This window comes from Condylura cristata, unplaced genomic scaffold (genome assembly GCF_000260355.1).
Source record: "Condylura cristata isolate star-nosed mole 26May11 unplaced genomic scaffold, ConCri1.0 scaffold00014, whole genome shotgun sequence".
NCBI classification, from domain to species: Eukaryota; Metazoa; Chordata; class Mammalia; order Eulipotyphla; family Talpidae; genus Condylura; species Condylura cristata.
Window position 1 is genome coordinate 17,318,566 of NW_004567115.1, and position 24,770 is coordinate 17,343,335.

The 24,770-nt window shown below is 34.2% G+C and overlaps 1 protein-coding gene across 1 annotated transcript in view; it reads left to right on the forward strand.

The window, feature by feature from the left end:
* Nucleotides 1-24,770, forward strand: part of TNKS (tankyrase, TRF1-interacting ankyrin-related ADP-ribose polymerase) — a 166,594-nt gene that overhangs the window by 37,890 nt on the left and 103,934 nt on the right. The window contains exon 3 of the mRNA XM_004682203.2: nt 7,510-7,605. Within this exon, the coding sequence (XP_004682260.1) occupies nt 7,510-7,605 (96 nt within the window). The remainder of the gene's footprint in view (nt 1-7,509; nt 7,606-24,770) is intronic.

The following is a 24,770-nucleotide window of genomic DNA, read 5'->3' on the forward strand; positions in this document are numbered from 1 at the left end:
TTCTGCTCCCCACTCTGTCTCTGGTGAAGCCTCTCACCGCCCCTGAGCCTCTGGCCTGTACCCCAGTTCTGTATGAATAAATAAATAAATCTTTAATAATAAAAAAAAATTGTTTTCTTTATAGGAAAACTGGACAATAGGAGCAAAATTTAGTTAGAAGATTCTTTTATTATAAAATTCATGCCAAAGTTTGATCATAAAGAACTATTTTTGTTAATTAAATAATTTTTTTCTTATGTGGATTAATTTTTAACTGAGTAAATATCCTCAACAGTTCTTAACATATACTTCCTTATTATTTCTTTGAATAAGCTCTTCTGGGCTACCAGTTACCTGTATGTTGCCATTCCTAATGGAGCTATGGATAATCCCATAGTGCTACTTCAGTTTTTACATCTTATTTCTGTTTCTTCTTCCACTTGTGCATTGCTTTCTATGAGGTTACTGATGTGATCAATATTGTATATGGTCTATCCTGCTTCCAGAGCTTTCCCTAGAGCTCTTGACCTCATTTATTGTTTTCTTTACATCCTGAGTCTCTCTTATTTTCTTATTAGAGATTTGTTGTTTGCATTCTTTTTGTTAATTATATTTCTGAGCTCATAAATACATTTTTCTGAGTTTTGTTGTATGTTTTCAACCAGCTTTTCTGAGTTAATCTTGATGTTACTTTGGGTTTCTTTATGATAACAATTTTGAGCTCTTTCTGAGAGGGAGCTGTATAGTCTTCCATATCTTTATAGTTGAATTCTGGAGTATAATTCTTACCTTGTGATGTTGTATTCCCTTGAAGCCTCAAGTTGCCTTGTGTTATTTATTAGTATTTTTTTTTTGTCCGCCCATATTACTACTTTAACTTGTCCCCGTCCCCCCCCCCCCTTTTAAATGATCTGTAGCAATAACTTAGTGACTTGAGCTACTTCTCCTTTTCCTTCAGGTGTCACTATGGTTTTATTTGATTTGACCTTTTTGACTTTTCCAGGCTTATGTACTTACTGTGATAGTCTGGTTTTTGTAGTTCTTCTGTTTCTAGCATGAGGAAGGCCTGGGAAGGTTCTGTCCACTGGTGTGAATGTTCTGTTGGGGTAATGGCTCATGCTTGTGGCACTGCAGATGCTCCTTCCTCTCTGCTACTTTACCAGATCCCAAGTCTAAATAACCAAAGTACTTCTGACACTTTTTACTTTTAATTAAAAATGATAATTCGTAACTATTAGTGTAGCCTAAAACTGTAATTATCATGTAAGTTCTTTTTCTTTTTTTGAACTGTCAGTTACTTTGATATACAACAGAAGTCTTGTATGCATACTTTCAACTTCTTTACTGAGAATATATTGAAGGATTAAGACTTAAGTAATAATTCTTATTATTTCATCAAGGACATTCACTGCCTTTCCTTCCTTTACTGCAAATGCATGGTAGTAAAGAATGTGATTACTAGTTTGGTTTACTGCCTTAATTTGTGCTCAGCTACTAAACTCCATTGCTTTTGTACCATCATTGCAAATGTTAATACAGTAAACCAAGGACATTATGTCATAATGTTATTATGAAAACAGCTTTGACATTTTAGATCCAATCTCTTTGCTCTGTTATTGTACTTTTTTATAAGTCATGTAATCCCTCTCCCACCCACCCCCCACCCCCCAAAAAAACACATACACATCCAGCTCTGCACCAATTTGTTGATGAAGTTTTTTTTTTAGGGTCTCTTTACTCTCTTAAAGCTAAAATTCCAGTTTCTTTTGGTATTACTCTTTCAGCTAGTACTTCTTGACTTCTGCTAACAGTTATGTTCTCAGTCCATAGCAGCTGTGACCTGTTAAGGTGATTTTATTTTACAGTAAAAATTTGATTCTGGGTGTTTGCTCTAAATTTAAGTTTTTAAGTGCTAGAAAACCTAATCAATTTGATCCTTTATATGATTCAATTTTTTGAAACTCAAATTAATATCTCAATACTGTCAAAGAATAAGATGACTATAAATTAGAAACAGTGGCCTCTTTGGTGGTGCAGGGGTTAAAGTCTGAGTGCTATCAAGCTATCACAAGCCACTGCAGCATGAGTTCCATCCACCCCCAGCCAGGGAGTGACCCATATGGCGCAGCAGACCTCTCCTGTCTCACCTGCTGCTACCCTCAGTATTGTATTTTATAGATCCACCTGTTCTGTTCCCTACTCTGTCACTGGCGAATCCTTTCATCCCCTGCATCTCTGACCTACACCCCAGTTCTTACATGCATGAATAAACAAAAATCTTAAAAAAAAAAAAACCAGGAACAGCAAATGTTGGTGAAGATGTTTTGAAAAAGAAACTCTTATGCTGCTGGTGAGAATATAAATTGGTCCAGCCACTCTGGAAAACTGTGTGTCAATTCCTCCAAATTCTGAAAATGGACCTATTGTAATATATGATCCTCTGATTCGCTCCTAGAAATAAACCCAAAAAACACAAAAATAATAATTTGAAAGGAAACTTGCCCTCCTGTCTTTACTGAAACACTACTTAGAATTGCTAAAATACAGAAACAACCCAAATGCCTCAAAATAGATGAGTGGATCAAGACGTGGTATATATATATACTTTGGAATACTACTCAGTCACCAAAAAAGATAAACTCACACCATTTGCAGCAACATGGATGGAAATGGAAGAGATTATGCTAAGTCAAACAAATACGAAGGAAAACAGTAAATATCAGATGGTCTCACTTTTTGGTGGAATATGGAGAAACTAGACAACAGGACAAGAAAAAGCTAAAACTAGCAAGCTGACCATAGATTTGAGGCATATGAGTGGAGGGTGGTGGGTGGTGGGAGGAGGAGGAAGGGTCAAAATAGTGGAGGGAAAAGCATAAGGGACAGGGGAGATAGCCCATTGGGTGTTATGGTGTTGGGAGATTTAGAAATCAAATAATGTCCAAAAATTAAGAGATGTAAGAAAATAAATTAATTTGAAAAATAAAACTATGTCTTCATTGTCAGAAGCTGACTTAGAGGCTTACTGTTAAAGTTGTAAAAATTGCATAACAAAGAATCTCAATAGCTTATATGGTTCTGTCATTAAAGTGAAAGTTATTACCTTAAAGACTTGCTATTCACATTGTTTCTATCTTCCTGCAGTTAATAAGACCTGTAGTTAAATACTTTTTGTCATTCTAGCACTTTGTATTTATCAATGAACTTGATATAAACCTGAGGCATTAAATACTTATAGGAACATTTTTTCTTACTTAGGAAGAATTAGAATGATGTGTGCTTAAATTTAATCATTTTGAGGAATTAAAACTAAATACTTTTAATCTGTTGTATTGATCATAGATTAAAGATATGTATGCTTTTTCAGTCTGACTCACTGTGGCTGAATATGTATTCCAGGAAAAGGAAAATTCAAATGTCTTTTTGTTGTAAGCTCTGATGGAATGACTTGTAATATTGTGACTCTGCCTTTTTACGCCATCATTGTTCTGCTAGCTGCTGTATTTTTTTTTATTCTTTTTACCTAAAAAGAATGTAGATGGATTTGAGATGCATCAGTCAAACAGTTGGACATAGCCAAGCTATTTGGGATTTGAGATTTAATAATGTTCTAGTTGGCTAAATTTCTACAAGGAGATTTTAAGTGCCTACAGTAGTCTTGGATTGATATACTGAATATTTTACCCAGATTTTAGATTCTTTTTCTCCCAAACCTTACTTTGTATTTTTGCATATTTTGGGAATTTTATTTAAACATTGTAATACTTTTGAAAAAGAATCTGCTTTCTTAAGGTGCTTTTGAATGTGTATTGATTCTGCAAAGTGAATTTCTATTTGTATTATGTATTAGTAGTTGCATTTTATTATTCCCTTTGGAAACTTAGAATCTTGAAAGCAATTTTGGAGCATGCAGAATTGAGTTTAAGAGTATAGAATGATGTTCTTGAAAGCCTTTATTGCTACCTCTTTATATGCTATTATTCTGGTTTTAGAAAACAGTACAACATAGATCTGCATGGAGAATAGTGTGAAATCTGATTTGAAGAATTGCTTGGGGAATAGTTTGAGATATTTTGCTATAAGCTCTACAGCTTTCATTGATGATGGTCTCAACTTTTAGTTTTCTTTTTATTGATGTGTTAGGATAAATGAAAAACTTATTTTTTCCTTCATTTTGACTTGGAGGGTAGGTAAGGGAAATGTTCTACTTCAGGTGACCCCAAAATATTTTAAATATTAGTACTTTAGATTTTTGACTATAAATTCCTGAAGTACTAATATTTCAAATATTAATATAGTTAAAAATATATAAGATAAAGTATTATATATAGTCAAAATTTATATATATATACACACACACACAAACACACACACATATATAACTCTATAAGAATTATCAAAAATTTGAGGCCTATCCAAAATCTATAGAAATCATTTATCTAACCCAAGTTCCTTTTTGCTATAAACTTGAGAACTGAGGCCCAGAGAATATACATGTGCTTTTCAAACTTCCTGTGTTAGAGAACCAGATTTTTCCTCCCCTATGCATGGCAGGTTAATAATTTTATAAACCAATAAAAATGAAGTAATAGAATAAGTAATTTTCAGATTATTTATATAGTTCTAAATCCTTTTAATTTCTGTGTTAATCTTAGTATAGATAAAATAAAGAATTCTGGAACTAAAACAGTCATAACATACTTTGTATTATAACTCTGTCTACAGTCAGGGTTGGTAAACTGTGACCCATGGACCAAATCCAGATTACTCCTTTTTTTTTTTATTTTCTGCAGGCTAAGAATTGCTGTTACATTTTTAATGATTTTTAAAAATTTATAGGAGTAATCCTTTGTGGCATAAAAATTATACAAATTCAAAATTTTAATATCTGTAAATAAATCTTTATTGGAGCACAGCCATATTCATTATTATTTTAGCTGCTTGTCCTCTATAATGGTGAAGTTGAAGCAGAGATAAGGAATTGAGACAGAGACAGAGACCATAAGCACATTGTCCAGAATGCCTATCTGGTCTGGTCCTTTATAGGAAAAATAAGAATCTGAGTATCTGACTCACAGATGAAGCATTCAGTTATACCAATAGTACTAGAGAATCAAGATTATAAACAGGATCTGTGTTTTAAAATTGAGTTAAATATTACCATTAGCTGATATGTATTGTCATGCTGTGTTATTAGTATTCTTGCATTCTACTTTTTGTTCTTTAATCCAGCACTGCTCTTTTATAATAAGTTATATAAGTTTAGATTCCTTATGTTCTATAGGAATCTACCTTTATTAATTCTATAGTGATATCCTTTACTGCCGTAAAACTCTTAAATCAGGCTCTCCCTGGTGGCTCAATGGTACCTTATGAAGCTCTCTGAAGCCACTGCAGCATGAGTTCTATCCCTGGCACGTGAGCTGACTCACGTGGTGTGGCAGACCTCTTCTGACCTGCCCATCCCTACCCTTAGCAGTGTACTTTGTCAATCTGCCTGTTCTGCTCCCCACTCTGTCTCTGGTGAATCCTCTCACCTACCACACCTCTGGCCTGTACCTCAGTTCTGTAAGCATAAATAAATATTTGAAAAAAAAAAACCCTTAAATCTACTTATTTTTGTTTTTTCAATTCATCTGGTAAATTTAAAATGGTTAAATATTTTCTAATGTGAACTTCTCTATTGGCATATGGTTCGAAAAATTTAGCTTCTTCCCTGTTTTCTGTTAATTTGCATTAGATGTTTATATGTCTTCAGGTCAATGAAATAGGTGTGACTCAAAAATGTTTAGAAAACAGGTATATCTATAAAAGGACTTATTCCTTTTAAAGTCACTAAAATAAGTAAATTACATCTAAACTAATGGCAGTTTCCATTGCACAGTAGCAAAGATGAAAGGGCAAAATACTGGCTACAACACAAAAGATGGGGATTTTATTTGACTTTTAGGGAACAGTAAGGTTTATAGTGCTTTGCCTCTCCCATTCATTAACCTGCAAAGTGAAAGCTTATTGTCAAGTCCTGTTAAATCTGCATACTATTTCTTGTTTTAAATATATATATATATGAAGCTTACTCATTATGAGGAATCAGTACCTAGAGCTTAATATTGTGGTGCTAATAGTTCTACTTACTCTTAACATCTGAAAAATTATTATGCTAGTTGCTTAAATTCAGGAATACAATAATACAGAATGTTTTCCCAAGCTTTCACTCCATCTTCTCAAATCATGGATACTTTTCATTATCCCAAGTCTGAAAATGCCCAAGATATATGCAAGAGATTCTGATGCACACTGCTTGAATAGTCTTAATTCTGAATAAGACTTTTTCTTTGTACGTTATAGCAAAGTCACTGATTTGATGACTTGTGCTTTAGAGGAAGAGGAAGAGCTTCATAATCAGGGCTTACAACTTAGTAGTATATGAAGATTGCTTTCCAAATATTCAACAAGAATGTGTATGTACTTTATCACGAACTGTTAATGAATGTCAACAGTGGTGGCTCAGGTGGTTTTAGACATTATGTAACACTCATCACTTATTTCAACTTAATGTTTCTGCTTGCTTTAAATTTATGCAAAAGCATACTGGTAAATGTTAACACTACTTGTTTTCTCAGAAATATACAAAATCTTAACTATTTGAACTGTTAGACTAACATAATTGAACTATGCTCATAAAGTTGGACTGATTTTTAACATATATCTTAGCTTAAACATAGCAACATCCTCTCCCCATACACACACATATCAGATATAGATAAGAAATGTTTTGTATTAAATTATTATACTAAAATTTACTTAGACAGTTATTCTTGCATTTGCAAGAGTTCCATTTGGTAAGAATTCTCTGTGACTACTTTCTGCCTTACATAGCTTGCGCAGCTTGGATTCCTAGCATATATTGTGATTTTCTGTTTCTAAAAAATTTTGTTGGGAAGAATTATTATGGAAGTCAAGTTTGGTTTTTGCAGCTCCACTGCAGGGAACCAAAGTGGTATGCATTGCTACGTGTGTTAAACTTCTTGGAAACAAGCCAGTATGTTATGGTGAGGTTCATATGTAAGCGGTGAGCCACTAAAAGGCATACACAGTATTACAGCTGTTCTTAGGAGAGGAAGCGTTAGGAAATTGAGCAATAAAGCAGCAGCAGCAACAAGCAACCACCGTGGTAGTAAAGATAGGGCAGCTCCAGCGTATTTCACAGTGTGAGGCAGTGAGCACACAGCTTCCCACCCTGCTGCCTGAAGGAGGCGAAACAAAACTGTCTTGCGAGATTTTTCTAGTTTCATGTTTATGATGTTAAGTCATGTGATAATACTGTACCAGAAGTTGCCAACTTCACTTTACTCTAGAGAGGATCTTTTGCTGCAGTGCTTTTTCCCCTTTTTTTCTTTCCTTTTTTTTTAAGAGAAAAATAAAACTGTGCAATGTATGTTTATGCCTACACCATGCCGAGGCGACATTTACCAGTAAATAATCTTTGTATCCCTGAGGTAAGATACTGTTTCTGCTTTCCCTGCACAGTGCTGCTGCAGCACGGAGCTGATCCAAACATTCGGAACACTGATGGTAAATCAGCCCTGGACCTGGCAGATCCTTCAGCAAAAGCTGTCCTCACAGGTAAGAAAATAGAGAGCTACCAAATTGTTTTATTGATGGAACTACTCGGTTGATTTTTATTTTTTAAAAAAAATATGCACTGAATGTAATTTTTCTGCTGGTAAAGCTCAACAAATTTATATGCCATTATTGCTATTTCATCATTGATTTGATAGATAAACTGCCTCATTAATTGCTATGCTGTTACAAGTATAAGCAATAAGATTGTTCAACTTGTAATTTCTGAGAATGATAGCATTAAATGACAGCACACATTTTTCATATTTAGTTGTTTTTTTTATGAACTAGATCATAATTTTCCTGTGTCTCATCCTCACAGTTGATTCTTTTGAAGACCTTCACTGTTGAGTAAGCAAGGGCATTTGTATTACTTTATGAAAAGTAGTTTTGATTGGAGACAACCTGCTGCCTTATTACTTAGATCTGAGTTTAAAATATTTGATACTGCCTCTCCCTTGCCAACCTGTTTTTATTCTTACCAGATTTTCTCACTTTTACCTTGATAGCTAAGTACATTGTAACTGAGGCAATGTATTTCCTTTTACTTCAGATAATGAAAATTCAGTGTCAATATTGGTTTTATTAAGGCATATGTCAGATACCAGCTTTAAAAGAGGAAATGCTGGAATGGAAAGGACCTCTCATAATAATTTAGAAAATGATGCTATAAGTGATATCATATTGAGCAGCTGTTTTCATTGATCTTCATTCTCAAAATGCTGCATTGGATCTATTTTTGTTGTTGTTCTTCGCATCTGAGTTCTGCTGCCTTTGCCTTCTTTTACTTAACTGACCTCTGTGATTTTGGAGCCTTTTTGTCACTGCAGTGAGAACAGTATTATTTTAGGTTGTGTGAAAATAAATGACTTTTTAACTTCCTTTTAGATTTGCCCTTGTTTGAAGAAAATAAGTCTTTTGTTCACTTTTAACTTTAGAGGCTATGCTATGAAATTTAACAAAGACTCTGAGGGAATGGAAACATTTATGTACAGAAACCTTTGAAAATATGTGAAATTTTGCTTAATTTCTTAACATAAAAAGAAAACTTCCTACCATGTTAGCATAAATACAGTTATTTGCTAAATAAGAAATAGTTTTTCTAAACTAATAAAAGATTAGTTACTGGATAGCATACACTAGACAATAAGGTTATTTTTAAAACAGTGTAGCTGAGAAGAAATTTAATTTAATAATAGCATTTTAAATAATGAAGTTAAAATATATATCCTCAGACCTGCTTAAGGTCTGCAACCTTCCTCTCTCTCCTTTTAACAAATCCCTGAGCACGACAACAGTCTTGCAGTGGTCTCTGACCCAAGAAGAAATGTCATCCTAGTAACAGAGGTCTACTGTAGATGCTGACCAAGACTGTTATTTGTGTCCTCTCTCTGACCTTTCCTTCTCTTCCACCCTCAGTGCCTGCTGGTTCATTTGTTATTCATTTAATGCAATACTGCTTTTAGAGTTACTTTTACTTTTTTAAAGAAAAAGTTAAGTTATAAACAATAGGAGCTGTCTCCTAATTTGAAATGAATTTCAGGAAAGATTATATTGACTGCTGTTATTTTTGGAAAGATCTTTGGCATAATAATTTATGGAGACTCTTGGTTATAATACTGAGATCTTTAATTGTTTCTTTTTCAGAATATGTTTTTTTTTAGAATGATACATAACTTTTCGGATAGAATTTAAAAGAAAGGCAATCTTTTAGTAGTAGTCATTTTTATGGGAAATATAAATATGTTCATGTTATATAATACAATGAAATATTAGGTGAAATATATTCCAAGATATTTTTTTGTCACTGTAGGTTCTCTACCTTCTTCATCAGGGTATTATGGTGGAAGTATTATGTCCAAAACTAAATTTAAAAGCATCAATAAAAAGAAAATCTTTTGGATGGCATGCTTTAATTTAGAGCTGTTGGAGATTTACCTAGGAGGTGTGTCATTTTTTACTTTTATGCTGGATATTGTTTATGCCTCTGTTTACCTTTAAGTTGAAGTTTCTGGTCTTAATTTTTTTTCCTCTCTGAGACATTAGTTACTAAAAAATCTCTAATACTCTAGTTGAAACTGTATAAAGGCATATAGTGTATTCCTTAAAGGAAATTACTGAATTGAAGTGTCTTATTTTATAGAACATTTTAAAATATGTGAATAATTCTTTGCATAAAGAATGTTTGCATTTTTACAAAGCTATGTAAAACGACATATCCTTAGTTTTACAACTAAGGGACTCAATATATAACCATTTGCTTTAGAAGTACTGAGGTCTTTTAGTGCTCTTAGGATGTAATTTTTTACTTCAGCCTTTTTTTTCTAGTTATAAAAGCACATTCATTATAGAATTAAACAAAACAGGAAAAGTATAAAAAAGAAAAAAATCATTTGAAATTCTACCTGAAAACAACATTTTGGTATAACTTATTTACCACCTTTATTTCTGAGCACATACTCTTATTTTCTTTAATCAGATCTGCCTTATATGTTACATAATGCTTAATAATCATTTTTGAAAATTTAGTCCTATGATTGTCACCACAGGCATTAAAATATTCTTTTGCAACATGATCTTTTAGTATCTGTCTACGGATATATTTTATTTTTTGAGGGAATCTCATGATGTTTATCTTTTATGTATATTGTTTTCTATCTTTATTTCTCTCAGTGAATTTAGTCATTTTATCAATTCCATTGAAATTATATATTTTTATCCTATTCATTCATAGCATTCACAAATATACTATATTTTTCCATTTCTGATTCAAGTATGTGAGGATTTGAAGAATGAAGAGTGGCCCTTTTAAAGGACTGTGCTGCATGTGATATTTTGATAGAGGCTAACAAGTTAATAGTGGTGACAACGATAATGTTCATTGAAGAGAGTAAAGGATATAGTAATGTAAAGGGGATTCTCTGGGGTCTATGAGAAGTTAAATCAGGAGGAAAGGTGACAGCAGGTTCAGGAGGAGAATTTGGGAAAGGAGAGAGAGAGGACCAAAGAAGTGTTTATCTCTGACAGAACCAAGGATAATGAGAATTTAAAGTGGGTGAATTAGGTGTTCACAGGGTGCTAACATAATTGGTCCTCTCCGTTTTCTATTAGGTTTAAGGGTAGGTAGGGAGAAAGAAGTGGGGTATGTTTTGCACCTAGGTATCTCAAGAATAAGCTTTTTAACTTGGATTCATTATACTTCTGCAGAAATCCTAATCTGTGATTGATGTGCTGTCTTCCAGTCTTCCCCAAAAGAATTGTCTGTGGCTCAGGCTAGAGGCATTGTTGAGGGGTCTGGTGTATACTTGCTAAGCCTGGCGTCTTATAAATCAGCAAAATATATCTGGAATTGTGCCTCTTTTTTCCTACTCCCTTTGCTTCTTAATACTTTTCAGAGAAATCCTAGACCTTTAGCACAATCAGTGAGGACCTTAATAATTGGTATGTAGTTTAACTGCTAGGCTTTATTTAGACAAAACTGCGGATTCCTTTTTGCCCCTTATACTTAGCATCCAACCCGTCATCTAGTTCAGGTCTACTGTACTTCCACATCCTCAATCCAGCCATTTCACACTAGCTTCATTACTTCAACCCTAGTTCATGCCTTCATTGTCTTTATTTTAACAGCAAAAGCCTCATACTAAGTCTCTCTCTGCCTCCACTTAACATTTTATTGTGTTGTCACTGTAGCTGGAGTGATCTTTTTAAAGTATGAATCAGCCTTATGATTTGGAAATTCCTTAGTATATTCCCATTATCCTGGAATAAAATCCAGTCTGTAACTGTAGCCTATTATGATCTGCTCATTACCTGTTTATACTTTATCTTCTACTGTGTTCTCCCTTGCTTTCTTCAGCCATAGCTGGATGTTTCTTGCTGTTCCTCAGATGAAGACCTTTTTTTCCTCTTGAGCTAACAAATGGCTACTTTCTGATGCTGTAACACTGCCCTAGAGTTTCACATGGTTTGGTCAACTCTCTGTTCAAATGTCCATTCCTTAGAGAAACTTTGTCCTCATGCCCGTTAGCTGACATTATTTTGTTTATGGTTTTATTGATACCTGAACTTACATTATTTTTATTTGTTTGTTGGCCCTAGTGGAATGAATAATTCACAAGATTTGGTCTGTTTTTCTCGGTTTTGAGCCCAGAACTTAACTGCATCTAGTCTGATTACTTTTAACTGAGCACAGTGTGTTTTCCAAATTTGTGTTCCAGATATTTTACAAATACTGACAAATAATTATTTAAGATCTCATGTTATTACCATATTATATTTTTTCCTTCCTTAACGTTTTTTTGAAGTGCTTATAGTCCTAAACATTCATAAAATACAGTTAATTCACTTAATTAATTTTACAAATTATGTCATGGGTGAGTACTTTGTCAACAGATAACTTGGACAGTTCCTTTGAAATTCCTGTTCTGTAGACACTTTATACAGAGGTCTACAGCTGTCACAATAGACTTCCAGGTATCAAACCAGAGCCTAATTTTTACTCTTTTCTTTTGATCAGTGCTCTGTTAATATGTTGTTTTGCACATTAGTTGTACTACAACATGGTATACAAAATACCAGGTGTAGTACGTTTTTACATGGCATATACAACTGAAGACTTAGTGCTCATGTCCTTATTTTTAAATTTAGAAATTATTTTTGTCTACTAGTAAGAGGTTTAACAATAGAGTCCCCTCCTAGAAAGTAAGCCATATGAAGAAATCTTGCTTTTGAAGAAAAGCTATGTTTATCCAGTTAAGTTTTATTAGGGGGAATTATTGTGTGTGCTTTTTAAGATTTATTTTTATTTATGCATATGAGAATTCATTTGCAGGCCAGATGTACCAGGGATGGAGTTTAAAAGGATTCGCTAGAGACAGAATAGGGAGTAGAACAGGCAGATCTACTGAAACACACTGCTGAGGAGAGCAGCCAGTGAGACTGGAGAGATCTGTTGTAGTCATATTGATCAGCTCCCTGGCTGGGGATCAGTCAGTATTGTTGACAGCTTGAAAGCACTGAGATGTTAACCCCTGCACCACCAGGGAGGCCCAGGGGAAAATTATTGCTAAGACGAAATTCTGATTTAAGAAGAAAATATCCTTTTATTACTAGAGCAAGAAAATGAAAACCTGCATTGTTGAAATAAAAGTGTGGATACTCATAAAATTTTACAAATACATCGAAAATGTCAGCCCCTTAACTAAGAAAATTTCATGTCTATAATTTGGAATTAAGTAAAAAACTTAAGTTTTTGTTGATCAAAACATGTTTTTGCAGAACTTAAAATGTGAAGATTTCTTAAGGGAAATATAAAACTATTATTATTTTTTAAGACCAAACCTCATATAAGTCACATTGATTTACATTTTAATGTTATTAGTGTTATTTGCAACTTGAGCAAATGGGTAAGTCTTAACTTTTGACTTTAGCTAGCTTACTTGAACTTAGTTAATTCCTTCTTTTTAACATCTATTTAATTTTTTTAGTAGTTTTATTCAGTTTTTTTTTTTTTTTAAAGATTTATCTATTTGTGCATATAGAACTGGGGTACAGGCCAGAGGCTCAGGGGCGGTGAGAGGCTTCACCAGAGACAGAGTGGGGAGCAGAACAGGCAGATGGACGAAGTACACTGCTGAGGGGAGCAGTGGGCGGGTCAGGAGAGGTCTGCCACGCCATGTGGTCACCTCCGGGGCAGGCGGGAATCGAACTCATGCGGAAGCGGCTGTAGATTCTCAGTGCAGTGCCTCAACCCGCTGCGCCACCAGGGAGGGCCCTCAGGTTTGTTTTTTTTTTAATATTACTTGCAGTAGGTAAAACTTTTGTAAGAAATTGGATAACTTTATGTAAAATTGAATAAAAATAATGATGATGATTCCTGACAGCTCCTCATTGTTTATTTGCTGAATCCTATTCTAAGGGCATTGAAATTCTCACAGCAACAGCGAGATATTATTGTGTCCATTTTTATAGACACGTGGTTAAGTTACTTTCAGAAGTTCACAGTCATTAAAGCTAATTGTTGGGATTTGAACTTAGTTTGAGGTCAGCATCAGTGCTGTTAGATAATGCAGAATAAGGCTTTTTTAGCTTATTCATTCGTTAAGAAGGATATAGTATAAAACATTTTGAAATTTTGGACTGACACAACTCAGGGTTTAAATCCAACTGTTAATATATTTCTCCACTTTCCTAGTTTAAAGATTGTTCTTTTCACATTAAAAAAAAGCGAAAATTTACATGAATAGTATTACCTGAAAGACTCATTATTATTGTTGTTATAGTAAAATTATCTGGATAGTAAGTGATTTATCCAATGGATGCTATTCTTTTTTTTTTTTGTTAATTTGTGTACAGTGTTTGCTTTCTCCTTTCAAGTGTAGTCCCCTTAGAGTCCCACCACCATCTCACCTGTGCACAATGGCAGTTGTCCCTTGTGTTCTTCCCTCCCCTGTTTTGATTCTTCCCTCTTCCCCCCACCACGCAGAATGTCTCTGATTTATAGTTGCCTGTTAATTTTTTTAATTCTTCTTATTTTTTCCCTGATCCCTTACCTTATTTGGTTTTCCTGCATTCCTCCTATAAGTGAAACCATCCAATTTTTCTTTTTCCTTCTGACTTATTTTACTGGGCATAATCCCTTCTAACTCCATCGATGTTGCTGTGAATGGCATGAGTTTATCTTTTTTGATTATTGAATGGTATTCTACTGGGTCATCTTCTTGATGCCATTCTTTTTTGTTATATATACAAATTTTAAGTGACAGATAGGGAATTCAAAACCAGACAGCTGTGTCTTTTGTTCCTCAGTGTTTTCCAGATGCTGTTCTTAAGTCTTTGTTCTCTAACCAGTAGACTTGAATAAGTTTCATTTGATACTTTAAAAAAATACTTAGAATCTATAGGAAACATATATGGAAAGTATTGAGTTACTCATAGGTAAGAGGCAGCTTAAATAACTTAAGTATACTACATATGGATTACATGTAGTTCCATATACATACATGGACTGGGAGGGAATAGTAACTGTCACTGTTTTTAGATAACACAGACACTGCACTTTGGTCCGTCAAGCTCTTCCCATCAGCCTTTTTGTGTAATTAAAGCCATCAGGCTTACATCATTAAAACAAGCATGATTTTTCAACTCATCAAAAGTGGCATATTTATAAAGCATAATAATTTGTTAGTGTATATCCTGAGAGTAGTTGTTATTTCCTCCAATAAACTGTGGCAACTGTTTAGCATTTTCATTGTAGTTTTGATTAGAGCTTCAACTGTAACACAGTTGTTGCAATTTCAAGTGGTTCTTTTAAAATATCTTATAGGAAAGTAATTACTGTTAATATGTCCTATCTTTAAATTGCACATGTGACAGAATTCATTGATACTTTAGTGTATCATAAGGGTTAATAATGCTACTCTGAATTTTTAATTTAACTTTTATTTTGACATAATTATAGATTCTTATACAGTAGTAAATAGTACAGATAAGATCCCTGTCTTATTTTACCCAGTAGTAACATCTTGCAGACTGTCCTGCAATATCACAACTAGGATACTGATATTCATTATAGTCGAATTCTAGCATTTCCATTGCAAGAAATATTATTCTTTAGGCACTACTTGTAATGTCTCTATTTTATTTTAATGCTGGCTACAAAGAATGAGTTAAGGTGTACTCTCTCAGCTTTTACTTTGTGAAAAGACTGTTCTGTAAGAGATTATTTCTTCCTTAAAATTTGAATTCAATAGTAAAATCGTCTAGAATTAATACTTTTATTTTTGGAAGATAGTGATTCAATTTCTTTAATATATATAGAAATAATTAAGCTATGTATTTTTCTTTGTACTAATAGTTTGTCTTTCCAATAATTTGTTTCATCTAAGCTGTCAAATTTCTATATGTAGAGATGTTTGTAGTTTTCCTCTGTTAAGAGATTTTTGATGTCTGCAGATTCTGTTGATAATCCCTGTCTCATATCTGGTAACTCATCATTTTGTTTTCTCGTCTTTGGTATTAGTATTGTTAATAAGTTTGTCAGTTTTATTGATCTTTTCAAAGAGCCATTTCTTTATTTCATGGATTTCTTTTTCACTTTTACTTATTTCTATTCTGTGTTATTACCTTCACTTTACTTTGCACTTAGTTCTTTTTCTAGGTTTTTGAGGTGATAGCTTAGGAAATTGATTTGAGATTTCCTTTTCCTTTTGATATATTTAATGATAGCAATTTCCCTCTAATTGCTATTTTAACTGTATCCCACAAATTTTGATATTCTATTTTTATTTTCATTTAGTTCAGTGCATTCTTTTTTAAATTTTCTTAAGACATCCTCTTTTACCTATGGATTATTTAGTAGAAGTATGTTGTTTACATTGTAAATGCTTGAAAATTTTATCTGTTACCTTTCTGCTATGCTTTCTAGTTTGGTTCCATTGTGTTTGGACAATAGTATGTTTCCAGTTCTTTTATTTTTCAGTTTTTGTTTTATGGCTCAGAATATGGTCTATTTCAGGATGTGTTCCACCGGCTTGTGCAAAGAATGTTTGGCTGTTGTTAAGAGTGTTCTATAAATGTGTCTAAATCCTGTTGGTTGATGGTGTTGAGTTCTTATATATCCTTGCTGATTTTCCTCATATGGTGGGAAAGGTGTGTCTGTAGTAAAAGTCTGTGATAGTTCATGATCTCTAGTGGCATTGCATTGAGGAGGATCTAATTATTACTGGCCAAGATAGACTGGCCTGATAGAACCTGTCCCCCAGTTAGCTTGCAACTCTATACTCACTTTTGCTTCAAGGGTATTATTGAGTTCACAGTTTTTTGTTTTTTTGTTTGTTTGTTTTTTGTTTTTTTAAGATTTTATTTTATTTGTGCATACAGAACTGGGATACAGGCCAGAGATGTGGAGGGTGAGAGGATTCACCAGAGTCAGAGTGGAGTGCAGAACAGGCAGATCAACGAAATACACTGCTGAGGGGAGCAGCGGGCTGGTCAGGAGAGGTCTGCCACGCCATGTGGTCACCTCCGGGGCAGGCGGGAATCAAACTCATGAGGAAGCGGCTTTAGATTCTCAGTGCTGTGCTCCAACCCGCTGCGCCACCAGGGAGGGCCCCTTGTTTTGTTTTTTAATTAAAATCGACTGGTTATTATCCAAAAGTTTACTGTCTCACTAGACTGTTCCTCTTCTGTCCTTTGCCTAGCAAGAGCAAGCTTTATTTTTATCTGCATCCATACCTATTAGCATTTCTGGGTTGCTAGCTTCTTTCAGATCTTAAATAGCTTATATAAGACAGTAAGGACTTGGGAATTTACTACCATGTTATTCCTTAACTACTGAGATTCCCTAACCAGTCTACTTTGTTCTGTCCACCTTTAAAAGTATCCTTATGTTTCTTTTACATATAATGCCCAGGGTTTTTTAGATGTACAGAGGAAAGAATAAGGAAAATTGTATTTATTTCATTTTCCTATAAGTAAAGACTTGAAATTATTTTAAATCTGTCATTATTACATTAAGTCAGCCATTATGCATATGACTATCCTGAGAATTAAAGCATTATAGAAATAAACAATAGGAATGAGAAATGAAGGAATGTAAGGATTTCACTCCCCTTCTTAGATGCTAATTTATTTATTGAGACAATAAGAGATTGGCTAATGTGAGAATTGAGGATAAAATTGATGTTGTCATGGGCTACTTTATTTGCTCTTGATAACATTAAGTATAGACTATGGGTTGAGAATGATGAACAGAGTTCTAGCTCTTAAGGTAAAAAAATTAGAAATGAAACAAAGTTTTTAGAAATTTTGAAATGGGGTGGTAACAACAGATTTTTCCAATTTTTATTTTGGGACAAGATGTTATGGACACTTTTGGTACCAGGTGTATTGATTGTCTTATGCTCTAGATACATCCTCAGAATTTTTTCTGTTTTTTTTATAATTTTTCTCTATGTTTGAAATTATTTCAAATAAAGACATTTCTTAGTTATCCAGGCCAAAAAATAAAAGTAAAAAAGAAATAACCGAGTTTTATCAACAAATTATATGGTCTTTCTGTGTAATTTTTTCTGTTAGTCTTTTTCTGAATTACTAATATTGTCTCAAATGCTTGTTTCTTTTCTATGAATTGAGGTCATCCTTTCCTGTTTTAGATCAAATACCATCTCATGGGCATTGTTATTATTGTTACCTCTGCTTTCTGTCTTGTTCTGATGAAAACTCTTGGGCTCAAAATTCTTTGAGATTATTTTGAAACAAATAATATCAGTACCGTTGTGTCTTTTCCTCAAGAGCACAATGTTCCTATTGGGTGATAATATTTCCACATCTTTCTGTGAGGATATATTAATTTAGTTGAACCTAGAGGGACACTAAATAGTCCTGGGAAGCTTTTTAACCAAATTAACCTCCTTAGCATTGTACATATGATTGTGTTAGGTAGGTGAGCAGTATTTTTTGTTTTCAGAGAAAAGATCCAGCTTACTTTATGTAAAGAGTCGATAATTTAAAGTATCTTAAAATTATATATTTGATCATCAGCCTCTTAACAGCTTCAGAATTGCTTGATGATTTCTGATGTGAGTATTAAACACCATTCATATTTATAGCCTGACAATGCATTGTGAAGAATAAGTAAATCATAAATGAAAGTCTTTTTGAATGTAAGTGGAAAATGTATAATTTCTCTGAAATGACTATGAAACTCTGAAATGACTATGATTATTATTTTTTTAATGTATGGGAATTTCATTTAGAAATGGTTTGTAAGACATTAATTAGGTAGGAAATCAATTCTAGATAAGGAATAGGTTGTCTATTGATTTTTGATTAACAGTTTCATCTTCTCCAATTTGTATTATATTTATTTTAAGAGGATTTATATTCTGTGTATCAGTTTTTGTTTATGTTCTTTCCCTTGGGTTTGACTTTGTGTGTGTGTGTGTGTGTGTGTGTGTGTGTAAAATTTATTATTCTTTATTATTCTAGTTATATGTATTTGGCTTTAGTGTTTGGAAATAGGCCCCAGGTGATTGAAAAAGAATTTTTTCTATTTTGATGTTTCCTTATGTTACTTTTCTATTATTATATTACCCCTCCATTGCATCAAGAGTGAATGATATATTGCTGATGACAAACATAAAAATGACTCTTGTTTTTAAGAAGTTATTAGAATGCCAGTGGCAATAATAGAGAGACGAGGAGAAGAACAACAAATACTGTAAATTTCTTTGCAAAACCAGGTTCTTTTATTTTAAAAAACCTAATATGGAAAAATAAAATAACCACTTGCCTAGATTCTATGTAAAACAAAACCAAAAACTTGCCAGAATTAAATATTGATTTTGATCTATAGAAGATAGCTAGGAATACAGAAGGGGGGAAAAATCAATTAAGAATGGAAACAGTATTTAAAATCTTTAGTGCCATCATACCAAAATTTCATGATTTTTTTTATTCCTTTATTTTAGGGAAACATTTTTATATATACCTTTCTCCATATTTTTATCCTTATTTAAGGAATATTTTACAACCAAAAAAACTAGAACTTTTTAGCAAGTTCTTGAATCTTTTTATATTACCTTTATTATGATTCTAATGTCCATATTATTTTCTCCATTATTTAAAATAAATATTTAAATTTGTGGGTGTTATTTTTTTTTAAAGATTTATTTATTTATGCATATAGAACTGGGGTACAGGCCAGAGGTGCAGGGCCGGTGAGAGGATTCACCAAAGACAGAGCGGGGAGCAGAACAGGCAGATCTACGAAGTACACTACTGAGGGGAGCAGCGGGCGGGTCAGGAGAGGTCTGCCGCACCATGTGGTTCACCTCCAGGGCAGGCGGGGATCGAACTCATGCGGAAGTGGCTTTAGCTTCTTAGTGCTGTGCTTTAACCCGCTGCGCCACCAGGGAGGGCCTGTGGGTGTTATTTTTTAAAAGATTTATTTATTTATTCATACAGAATTGGGGTACAGGCCAGAGGTGTAGGGGTGGTGAGAGCATTCACCAGAGACAGAGAAGGAACAGAACAGGTAGATTAACAAAATACACTGTTGAGGGGAGCAGTGAGAGAGACAGGAGAGATCTGCTGCACCATGTGGGTCACCTCCGGGGCTGGGGATCTAATTCTGCTGGAGCAGCTGCAGCTAGCTTTGTAGTGTTGTGCTTTAACCCAGTGCACCACCAGGGAGGGCCCTGTGGGTGATAATTTGAACTAGAGTAGGTTTTAAACCTGAAGATCATCTAGTCTCCTGAAGAAGAAAATAACTATGATCACACAGGTCATGTCTCTGTGTTTTTTGTGATATATGCATTTTACATAATTACTTTTTTTTTGTTTTTGTTTAGACAAAAATTTTTTTCCCCCAGAACAAAGGAAATATTGCTACTGTATGATAGTTTACCTGTTACATTTTTTTAAAAAAGAATGGAAAAGATTATCCCAAATATTTTTTTGACTTTTAGATCTTTTTGTAAAACTTTTTACAGAAAAAGTTATAAAAAGTTGAAATGATATTTTAAAACATGATTTGAGCAGAAAATGAATGTAAACATAGTTCTCCTAAGAAATACTTGAAAATGTGATGTTAGAAAGTTTCAAGAGCAGACAGGAAATTTGCATATTACTTTGAGTGGCAAATTAGGGATACATTAAAGAGTCCTTTAAGAAAACTCAATATATATACATTGTAAAATTAGTAATCAGCTCATCGATTTAAATAATACCTGAAGGGGAGGATTCAGTCAAAGGTAGAATTAAAGGTTATTCCTTGTTTTGTTCCTCAGAGATAATTTGCAAGTTAACCCATACCAAAGCTGTACCCAGAGGGCCCCATGGCTTGGAGTAAAACTTGTATTCCTCTCAGATACTGGAGACAAGCATGTACTTACTGTATCAGAAGGGACACTGAAGAGATATATGCTTCATTAAGTAAGAGGTGGGTGGAAAGAAATGCCTGGACCTGTGTCCCAAGTGGTAAGGCTGCCTTCCAAACTGCAGTGCTGCTCTCTGGCAAGTGATTGTCCTAGTGGGCTGGGTCTCTGTGAAGGGAACAAGGACAGAGTGATGGACTACATTCCCCTCCCCCATCCCTCACTGATCTTGTGGAGCTCACTAACAGTACAAAGGCTACCAAGTTCAAGTCTAGAACCCCAAAGAGGAAGGATATTGGCATTACTAGGGCATGTGAAGTCAGATCTCAAGATGTACGGAAGCCTGGAAAGTCCAAAAATGTAAAATCATTTAAAGCTGGTCAGAATTTTTTTTTGAAGCCCTACAGTGCCACCTTCTGGAGAAGTAGAAAGATTATAAATCTTTACTGCTGCTAGAGTCACTTAAAAAAAAAAAAATTTAGTCAAACCTTGAGTTCTTAAGAGTGTTCTCACAAAGACAACAATCTTCCAGAATCCAACCACAAAGACAGGGAAGATTTTATTCTAACACATACAATATAGAGTTCAAAATTTTCATGTTAAATTCAAAGAACTGGAAGAAAGTGGAATGAATTTTTAAAAGATGAAATTACTGGCCCTCCCTGGTGGCACAGCGGGTTAAAGCACAGCACTGAGAATCTAAAGCCGCTTTCGCATGAGTTCGATTCCCGCCTGCCCGGGAGGTGACCACATGGCGTGGCAGACCTCTCCTGACCCGCCCGCTGCTCGCTGCTCCCCTCAGCAGTGTACTTCGTCTATCTGCCTGTTCTGTTCCCCACTCTGTCTCTGGTGAAGCCTCTCGCCGCCCCTGAGCCTCTGACCTGCACCCCAGTTCTGTATGCACAAATAAATAAAATCTTTTTTAAAAAAATATTTAAATAAATTTAAAAAAAGATGAAATTACCAAGTAGAAAGTAAAAATTAAAGCTCTGGATAAGAAATAACATAGTGCAGGTTACAAAAAGATGCATTTAAGAGAAAGCTATTGAAGAAGACTATGGAAGATCAGTTCAGTGACTTAGAAGTATGTAGTGCACAAAGGACCCAGGTGGAAGAAAAAAGAAAATAAATGAAGAGACACTTTTAGAATTATCTGACTCCATTAGGAAATACAACATAAGAATAATGGGTATTCTAGAAGGATGGAGAAGGAAAAGGGAACAGATATCTTATTCAAAGAAATAACAGAGGAAAAATTCCCAAACTTGGGGAGGGAGCTAAATGTACAGACTGAAGTTCAAAATATATCTGGCTATTTAAATATAGAGACTGGGCCTCCCTGGTGGCTCACTGGGTTAAAACACAGCTTCTGAAGCTATCTGCAGCCTCTGCAGTATGAGTTCAATCCTCAGCCAGGGAGATGACCCAATGGCGCAGCAGACCTCTCCTGTCTCACCTGCTGTTCCCTCAGCCATGTATTTTCAATCCACTGCGTGATTTGCTTCCCACTCTGTCTCTGGTGAATCCTCTCACATACATCCCTCACACTTCTGGCCTGTTCCCCAGTTCTTGTGAGCATAATTAAAAGTATATTTAAAATAAAATAAAGTAAATGTAAAGAGACCTATACCAAAATACATATTTGTGAGTCTTTCAAGTATTCAAAATACATAAATAGATAAAAAACTACAAGATTCAATTTTCAGATATGAAGGAAAAATATCTTCCCAAACATACAGAAGCTTAAGAAGTTTATGAACACTATACCTCCCCTACAAGAAATGTTGAGAGGAGTTCTTCTATTTAATTGCAGACAAAAAATCTCCCTCCCTGTCTCACTCCATCCCCCCCCATATGCCCGCATACATACTGCACGCACGCACACACACACACACACACACACTAAATAAACAGATATAAACAAAATACTAAGAAAAAATGGCAGTTGCAAGTCCTTATATGTTTATGATCATCCTGAATGTGAATGGACTAAACTCACCAATCAAAAGGCACAGAGTTGTCAATTAGAACAGAAAACAGGAAAACCATCTAAGATCTAGAGAATTCACCTGAACTCCAAAGGTAAACAAGCCTCAAAGTAAGTGGCTGGAAAATAATCCTTCAATCACATGGAGGTCCTATTCCAAAAAGGTCAGGGTTAGCCAGCCAGACTTACATCAGATAGACTAAATTTTCAGTTTAAATGGTAACAAGGGACAGGAATGTTTTTTATATAATGATTAAAGGGCCAGAATGTCAGGAAGACATCATATTCATCAATATATATGTCCCAAATGAAGGAACATCAAATTACATGACATATATTAACAAACCTGAAAACAGGCATTGACAACTACACAATAATTGTAGGAAATTTAACACTCCACTCATCATTGGACAAATCAACCAGGAAGAAAATCAGCTAAGACACAATAGCCTTAAAAAAGAAATTAAGACCACATGGTTTAACTGAGATTAACAGGACACTGCACTTGACAAAAAATTAGTACATATCTTTCTCAAGTACACATAAAACATTTTTCAGGGTAGATCACAAGTTGGTTAACAAAGCAAGTGTCAGTTTTAATTCATAAAGATTGAAGTCAAGGCAAGTATCTTCTTTAATGGTATCAAAGACAGCAGGAGAAACCTCTAATATGTGGAAATTGGACAGTGTACTACTGAATGACTACTGGATTAGTGATGAGCTCAAAGGAGAAATTAAAGCAATATCTGGAGACAGGAAAATGAAGACGAACCATCAGAACCTAGGGGCATAGTAAAAGCGGTACTAAGAGGAAATATGTAGCAATATAGAAGCAAAGAACTCAAATAACTTATCTAACCACATGTTTAAGGTACTAGAAGAGAAGGAACAAAGTTAAAAGCCAGTAGAAAGAAGGAAATAAATTTAGAATAGAAATTAAAAGAAAACCCAAAAGATCAATGAAAACAAAAACTGATTTTTTGAACAATCAAGTAAATAGACAGACCTCACAATAAATAATGAACAGAATCAGAAGTGAAAGAGAAGTAACAGCATCATCTTAGAAATACAAAGGATCTAAGAGAGACTGCTCTGAATATCTGTATATGCCAGTACATTGAATAGCCTTGAACAAATGGGCAGTTTCTTAGAGATACACAACCTTTTAAGGCAATCAAGAAAAAGAAAACCTGAACAGACCAGTTATAGCAAGGAAATTGAAACAATAATTAAAAGTCTTCCAAAAGACAAAATCCCAGGACCAATCAGATCACTTTATTGGTCAGTTTGATCAAGCCTTCAAAAGTGAACAAATACCTACCTTTCTCAAACTCCCCTCAAAAGATTCAAGAAGAGGACATGTTTCTAAACACATTTAGTGAGGCCAAAGTTATTCTGATACGAAAAGCAGATAAGGATATCACAAAAAAAGAAACCAATGAATCTATATTCAAAAATCCTCAACAAAATCTTAGCAAACCAAATTCAACAATACATGAAAAGAGTTCTATATCTTGACCAAGTGGGATTTATTCCAGGAATACAAGTGTGGTTTGGCATCCAAAAATCAATCAAAGTAATTCAGTTCATCACATCAATAATGGAAAAGATAAAAATTATGACTATATCCATAGAATGCATAGAAAGCATTTGATAAAGATTCGGTATCCAATTTTTTTATAAAAGCCCTTAAATGGAGTAAGAAGGAACATATCTACACATAGTAAAAGCCATGTGTGACAACCCCATACCTAATCTCATACTCTCTTCTTCTGTGATCTGACACAAGACAAGGATATTCACTTTTCTTTAAATTATTTCTTACAACTAAAGTTATTACTGATACTTAGTACTTGGAATGCTACACACACATGCATATTTCAGTTCATGATGTTTTAGCGCTTACATACCAGACATTTTGTATTGTTAATTATATAGGTAAAACACTCTCTCAGCCCTCTAGGAAGTTTCAAACTGAACAGTTCCTAGTATTCATGTAATGGTAAAGGGAGTCTGATTTGAAATATTTTCACTTATTAATAACAAAGATTCTAATTTATTTGTAAATTTCTTTTTTAGGTTGTACTTTTTTTTTCCCCCACCATATTTTAACCAAAGGGAAAGTTTGTTAATTTTGTTTAGAATAAAAGATTCTGGTTGTCTTTGTCTAATATTTTGACAAGGACTAAACTTTTAGAACTTATTTATAAAAATGTATTCCTGGCCCTCCCTGGTGGCGCAGCGGGTTAAAGCACAGCACTAAGAATCTGAAGCCACTTCCGCATGAGTTCGATTCCCGCCTG